Source organism: Triticum dicoccoides, chromosome 1A (genome assembly GCF_002162155.2).
Source record: "Triticum dicoccoides isolate Atlit2015 ecotype Zavitan chromosome 1A, WEW_v2.0, whole genome shotgun sequence".
In the NCBI taxonomy this organism is placed as follows: Eukaryota; Viridiplantae; Streptophyta; class Magnoliopsida; order Poales; family Poaceae; genus Triticum; species Triticum dicoccoides.
Genome location: NC_041380.1, coordinates 466,165,394 through 466,172,821, shown reverse-complemented (window position 1 = coordinate 466,172,821; position 7,428 = coordinate 466,165,394). Strand labels below are relative to the sequence as shown.

Here is a 7,428-nt window from a genome sequence, read left to right as displayed (position 1 = left end):
TTCCTTCGTTGACCGTGAGAGCTTGTCATGGGCTAAGTTGGGACACCCCTGCAGGGATTTGAACTTTCGAAAGTCGTGCCTGCAGTTATGGGCAGATGGGAATTTGTTAATGTCCGGTTGTAGATAAATTGAACCTTAACTTAATTAAAATGAATCAACTGCGTGTGTAACCGTGATGGTCTCTTTCCGGCGGAGTCCGGGAAGTGAACACGGTGTTGGAGTTATGCTTGACGTAGGTTGTTCTAGGATCACTTCTTGATCATACTTTTATCGACCGTGCTTTGCCTTCTCGTCTCGCTCTCATTTGCGTATGTTAGCCACCATATATGCTAGTCGCTTGCTGCAGCTCCACCTCATACCTTTTACCTTACCCATAAGCTTAAATTGTCTTGATCGTGAGGGTGCGAGATTGCTGAGTCCCCGTGACTCACAGATACTTCCAAACCAGCTTGCAGGTGCCGTTGAACCATGCAGATGACGCAACCAAGCTCACAGAGGAGCTCGATGAAGATCTTGTCCTTTGTGTTGTTTCGTTCTAGTTGATCAGTAGTGGAGCCCAGTTGGGGTCGATCGGGGACCATGTCGCATTTGGGGTTCTTCTTTTATTTTGGTTCCGTAGTCGGACCTTGATTGTATTTGGATGATGTAATGCTTTATTCATGTAATTGTGTGAAGTGGCAATTGTAAGCCAACTATGTATCTCTTTCCCTTATGTATTACATGGGTTGTGTGATGATTACCTCACTTGCAACATTGCTTTCAATGCGGTTATGCCTCTAAGTCGTGCTTCGACACGTGGGAGATATAGCCGCATCGAGGGCGTTACAAGTTGGTAATCAGAGCCTTCCCCGACCTTAGGAGCCCCCACTGCTTGATCGTTTTTAGCGGCCGTTGTTGAGTCTAGAAAAATGTTTTGAGTCATTTAGGAATTATATATCGGAGAGTTTAGGAATTCTTTTTACTCCACAGTCCCTTCATCGCTCTGGTAAGGCATCCTAACATAGAGTTTTGACTCTTCTCTTCTCAAATTTCACTAAAAAATTTTTAGGATCACGCGGGTATCTTGGAATCGTTCCGATCGATTTGTGACGAGAACATTGTTCTTGGTGCCTCCTGTCATTTAGGGGTTGTGGTAGTGTCCCGGGGAGTTGAGCTCCGAGGTGTTGTCGTCACAATTTTATCGTTGTAGTTCTGGAATACCTGAGTTTAGTTTGCCGACATCAAAAATCTCCTTTATGCAGTTGTTGGTGAGATAACCTCGACGCCACCCAGTACTGTTGCGGGAGTTCGGGAGTATTGCCATAACTTGTATAATGGATGCTTTTCGAAGGTTGAGGTAGACGATTTCCGAAGGTTTCTTGGTTATGTGTTGAAGGATGGATACAGCTGGATGTAGGATTTGCTAGTTTTGGGTGAGATATTATGCTTCCCCTGTATTCCCAACACCTGATTGCATAATTGGAAAATTTCAGGAGTTTATAAAGTGGGAATTCAAGTAGCTCTTAGGATATCTTTCCGACAGATGTATGATATGAAATTGGGGTTCGACGTCTAGTGGTCCGCCTATCCACGGTCGATTTTATAGTGGTCTCGTTGTGTTTTAAAGAGTCCTTGGCTATGCCGACTCGGGGACGCTTCGTATGTCATGTGCATTGCCTTGTACATGATGGTGTTGTACGATCGAGCCTGTGTAGGCCCCACCACAAAAACTTCGGACGAAATCTCTATCATATGTTTGTTCCAGCTTATTCTGCAAGCCAATCCTTGTTTTGTTTTGAGATGTGGTATTCGAGTTGCTTCGAAGTCAAATGTTGATTCCATACCCTTTCCCAAACGGTGTTCTCATACTCCGATGTGAATACTAATCCTTCTCGATAATTGAGATTGTCATGTCAATCCTTTTCAATCGGTCTGTTTCTCTTCAAGTGGATCTGATCATTTCAACATTCGTAAGATCTAGTATCAGTTCTTCTCAATGATGTTCGTTTCATCCATTTCAAATTGTCTTTGTTTTTCCCACCCTCCCTCCCTTTGTTTTTCTCCAAGGATTCAGATCTCTTAATCGAGTATCCATCTTATTGATGTGAAGCCTCTCCATTCTTTTTCTATCAATATTCTTATCCGGTGATTCTCATGAAGATTCTAACGGATCTTCAAGTTCGTCTCTCATCACTTGTTTTCTTCTCCGGTGGAACCAATTCAAGCTTTCGGTGTTGGTCATATCTTTTTCCTCGTTTCAAATGCCTTCTCATAACGGTACACCTAATAATCTTTCACCGCTCGCTACTCAATTGTTCTGGAGTGCTCAAGATATCTAGAAGAATCGTGTTTCCACTCTGCTTTCATTCAAGCTCTTTCGAGGATGTTATCTCTTTTGAGCTATGTAATTCAACTGGTGCAATCTATCTTTTAAATACTTCAACGATGTTTCTTTTGAGTGGGCCCTAACCCACAGGTCTTTTCCCAGGATCTTACCTGACTCTTCTTATTTCCCGGAGATATCTTCAAATTTCTTGTCAAAGTTTGACGTAAGAATGAATTATCATCAGTCAAATGTATTTCTCCAAGATCTTTCAAATTCTTTTCATCATTGGTTCAACCTCTTCGCTTTTGATTCTTTCGGAGGGTTTAAATAATTCTTGGTGGTGTTTCTCGTCGTCATTCTCAACATTTGAAGACCGAAGAAGAGTTTTTCCTCCATATCTTATCCATTCTCTCAGGGATTCGTGGTTCTAGTTCGAGACCATCCTCTCATAATTGTTTTCGAATGTGAGATTTCTTTTCACCTATCCGGAGCAATTCAGGAGTCTTTTCAGTTTGATTCTCTGGAGGCCATCATATCAGAATTATTCATTCCAGCTTTCAGCTCTCATACTCCAAATTTTATCGGTGCTTCGTTCAAGTGATCTCTAATCAGTTCGTGATCCCTTCATTCTCATGTATCTAAATTCTCTCAAGCTTCTTCATTCATTTGCTAATTCTTCCCAGTGTTGTCCTTATCTTTTCTTCGTTCATTTTAATTCTTACGGTGGTTCGTTCAAGACTTCTCTTCCTCATCAATTTATTCGTTATTTCAATTCTACCGGTGGTTCGTTGAAGACCTTCTCAAGTTTTAATATATCTCTTTTAATCCTTTCTACGAGAATAAGTAGTATGCCAAATCCATTGCTTGTCGTCAATTTAATGGGTGAAGGATAAGCATAATGTAATTTTTATTCTTGTTTCATCGAGTATATTCAATTATTTATTATGGAGGCTCATCAAATTCTCTGTTTCACTTGATTCATCTTTTCTTTTCCGGAGCTCCAAGTTTCAACTTATCTTGTCGCAGAGCTCTTCCAATCATCGCAAGGTTTCACCTTGTGTTTTCAACTTCTCTTTCTTGCCGTTACCCTTTGTTACCAGAGTTCTTCATGGAGGCTCTACATGATGTTTCATAAAGGATTTCATTCCATCTCGAAGTTTTCATCAATATTCTTTTCTAAGGAGCTCAAGCATTCTTCATCTTGCAATCCTGAGTGCAATTGTTCCCCCTTATCTTTTGAGATGGTGTTATGTCTTTCTTGACAATGTCCCTTCATGTTTCATGATTCGCAAGTTGTCAAGTATGAGATAGTTTAAACCCATCAAGTCCTTCGAGCATGAGATCTTCTCAATCCATCAACCTCTTCATTGAAGTTATCTTGGATTATATTTCACCTAAAGCTTTCCCTAAGGATTGTTGCTAATTATGGTGCTTATAAATGACCCAACTTCTTCTTTTATCCTCCCGGTGATATAGCTTCTCGTATTCTTGTTGATATCAATACAATCCATTGTTTTCCGTTAGTGGCAGAATTTCACCTCATAATTTTTGAGATGTCTTCTATAAGTCCATATCAAGCTTATTCTTTTCGTTGTTGGTTTTCCAACAACTCCGGTCTAGTATTTGTTGTAAGTGTTCTCTCTCAAGATCGTGTTCCCCTTCGTTCATTCCATTCCATTCTTACTTTTGTTCCGGAGGCATTGTGATGTTGCTCTCTTCAACCCATCTTCTTGTTTTGTTAGGATCGTGTTCTATTCTTGGTTTATTCATTTAACCGGAGTGTTGTGCCTTTTTGCTCAAGTTCTTTTCGCCTTATCAAGCCTTGCATCTCCTTTCAACCGGAGTGCTGCCTGAATTTGTTCTTCCTTGTTCCTCTTTTCTAACGGAGTGTTTTCAAGTTCGTTCACCTCCGTTGTATTCTTTTCTCGAAATGACTTAACCTTTTCAAGGTTCTTTGGTCTCACTCGTTTGTCAAAGGAGCAACTTAGTTTTACCTCTTCTCTTTCTTTTCCGTTTTCCCCGGTGCCATTCTAGATCTCGGGACGAGATCCTCTCGTAGTGGTGGAGTGTTGTAACGCCCCGAGACCAATGTGCCAGGTGTCGTCCAGTTATTCGCTGTTGTTGCCATGTCTTTTGCTTGCGTGTTGCATCTTTTCATGTCATCATGTGCATTGCATCATCATATTTTCGAAACTTGCATCCGTCCCGGTCTCCTCGTTCCGTCCATTGTCCGTTCTGAGCCCAGACACACTTGCATGCGCCCGCGGCATGTCCGAAATATTATTTTATAAGTGGCCGGAAATGTTCTCGGAATGGGATGAAAGTTGGCGTGGGGTCTTTTTATGGTGTAGATAGGCCGCCTGCCAAGTTTCATCACATTCGGAGTTCGTTTGATAGCTCAACCGTTAAACTATAGCAGCAATATAGTCGGTCAAATCGTCGGACGTTTTCGGTCTCTGGAAACAGTCGCCGGGCCTTTCTCTCTTCTCTTGTCTCAGCCTGAGGCCTTCTGCATAGTCCTCTACTCACCGCCAGACCCTACCAAACCCTCTCTACTCAGTGCATCAAACACCCTCGCGCGCGCGTCCGAAAAGTTGTCCCGGACCCGACGCGGACTGTCGCCACCGTTGTGTCCGGATCATCCCCAAACATGTACAAAACGTCATCGCTTTCTTATTTGGGCTCCCTAACTATTTTATTCGCGACCATCCGATTACGATCGTATGGATGAGGTAACGCCTAACCTAATCCACCTGGTGTATATATATTGCCCAACCCTAGAAATTAGGAGGCTTGTCCCTTCACCCGCCGCCAGCATCTCCCACCTCGGGATCCATCTCCACCCAATCTCTTCGCTGAGCCTCCACTTTCTCCTCGTTTTCCCCTCCCGTCCAACCACCGTCGTCGCCCAAATCCTACAGGAGCCAGAGCTCCTCTGCCCGTGCGCCTACCTCTCCCGTAGCTTCCATGGCGCCGAGGCGCACCTCGACCTCGTCGTCGACCCAGCCGCTGCCGGCGAGCAGCAGCAAACAGCAGACCATCCCGAACAGCAACTAGGAGCACGAGCTCCCATGGCCGCCGCCGGCCGCCTCGTCTCTCCAGGTCGCAGCGCGCCCTTCCTTTCATCTGGTTCCCTTCTCTCTCTCTCTCGCTATCTCAGTTTCTCTCTCTCTCGCCAGGAGCAGGAGCAACAAGAGGACGCCCCTGCTGCCATGGTCATCGTTCCGTCGCCCTCTGCAGGTCGAAATCGCCGCCATGGAACCGCATCTCCACCGTTCCCGGTCCTCCCCGCGCCTCCCGACCTGCAAACCCCGCCGGAGCAAGTCACATCGCCGCCCTCACCATCGATGCCCTGCTTCCCGTGCATCTCCTCTGCTTCAGGTCGAGCAGTGCTTCACAGCGCTCATCCTCGAGCATTGACTGCGTCCGTCGCCGCATCCGAGTTCCCCACACGCCGATCTGCTTGTTCCCGGCCTCCTCGTCTTGCTCCGTCGACGTCCTTGCCGGACCACCACCGCCGTCGTGCCTGTTCCCGTCTCTGCTTCGAACGGGAGGAGATCGCCAGTCACCGTTGACCGCGTCCGCGTGGGCTGCGTCCTCGCGGTCCAGTTCCGCCAGCGCAAGCCGGCCCGCTGCACTGACTGGGCCGAAGCCCATGGTGAGGGCACCCGCGCCCCTCTTTTGTTTTTTTTCTTTTCCCTCCGGTTGGGCCAGCCTTCTGTGTTTCGGCCCGCCTCTGTTTTTTTTCAGTTCTGCAATTTGTCTATTTTTTCCAGAGTGAGCAGTTTTTACAGAAAAACCCTCCTGTTTCATGCATATAATAACTCATCATCTATGCACCGGAATAAAATGATTTATATATGAAAGTTGCTTAGAATTTTGTGTAGTTTCCTAATATGTCATTTCCATCCATGTTTAAAATGTTTAAAATGTTGTTTGTTTTAATTTGCCCCTATGCCATGCTAAAAATGACTTAATTCATAACTAAATAACCGTAACTTGGAATTTAATAATCTTTATATGTAAATGGGGTAGAATTTTGCATAGTTTAACGTGGTGGCATCTCTTTGCATGTTTAACAACCCTAAAATTGTGTTTAGGGCAGAACAGTACCGAACCTAATATATGCATATGAGGAGTTTCCGAAAATTGTTGTTCGTTGTTTCCGGCCTCATTTAAACTTGACTAGATAGGTAGTTTTCTTTGCTTCACCCTCTTGCCATGTTTAACAACATTTAATATTGTTGGGTACATAAACAAGATCGAACTTAATAAGTCACGTGGTGTTTCGTCAATATGCGACGGAGTTGCATATTGAGCTCCACTTAATTTGTAGTATTGCTTGTGCATTTTGCCATGCCATTTATCATTAAATCGGACATGCATCATACTTGTTTGTGCATCGTGCCATGCTTATGTGATGTTTGTTCACCATGATTGTTTGCTTCTTTCAGGTGTTGCTTCTTCGGGTTGGTTCCGATAACGTAGTGTTGTGAGGATTCGTTCGACTACGTCCGTTTGTTTTCTTCATGGCCTCGTTCTTCTTCCTTGCGGGATCTCAGGCAAGATGATCATACCCTCGAAATCACTTCTATCTTTGCTGGCTTAGTTGCTCGCTCTTTTGCTATGCCTATGCTGCGATACCTACCACTTGCTTATCATGCCTCCCATATTGTTGAACCAAGCCTCAAACCCACCTTGTCCTAGCAAACCGTTGTTTGGCTATGTTACCGCTTTGCTCAGCCCCTCTTATAGCATTGTTAGTTGCAGGTGAAGATTGAAGTTTGTTCCTTGTTGGAATATGGAGATGTTGTTCCTTGTTGGAACATGTTTACTTGTTGGGATATCACAATATATCTTATTTAATTAATGCATCTATATACTTGGTAAAGGGTGGAAGGCTTGGCCTTATGCCTAGTGTTTTGTTCCACTCTTGCCGCCCTAGTTTCCGTCATATCGGTGTTATGTTCCTGGATTTTGCGTTCCTTACGCGGTTGGGTTATAATGGGAACCCCTTGATAGTTCGCTTTGAATAAAACTCCTCCAGCAAGGCCCAACCTTGGTTTTACCATTTGCCACCTAGCCTCTTTTTCCCTTGGGTTAGGCCAGCCCAAGGGTCATCT

General features: G+C 44.4%; 1 protein-coding gene across 1 annotated transcript; it reads left to right on the top strand.

The window, feature by feature from the left end:
• The first annotated feature begins 5,028 nt into the window (after window positions 1–5,028).
• Window positions 5,029–6,814, top strand: LOC119353751. Its single transcript, XM_037620425.1, has 3 exons — window positions 5,029–5,407; window positions 5,485–5,963; window positions 6,760–6,814. Exons 1-3 carry the CDS (start codon window positions 5,029–5,031, stop codon window positions 6,799–6,801), a joined length of 900 nt encoding a protein of 299 aa, XP_037476322.1. The 3' UTR covers window positions 6,802–6,814.
• Window positions 6,815–7,428: the final 614 nt, after the last annotated feature.

Excerpts from the sequence above, each read along its gene's own strand:
- LOC119353751 (XM_037620425.1), top strand. The coding sequence starts at position 5,029 with ATGGATGAGGTAACGCCTAACCTAATCCACCTGGTGTATATATATTGC. Across the intron at positions 5,408-5,484 it reads CGGCCGCCTCGTCTCTCCAG|GAGCAGGAGCAACAAGAGGA; the intron begins GTCGCAGCGCGC and ends CTCTCTCGCCAG. Across the intron at positions 5,964-6,759 it reads TGACTGGGCCGAAGCCCATG|GTGTTGCTTCTTCGGGTTGG; the intron begins GTGAGGGCACCC and ends TGCTTCTTTCAG.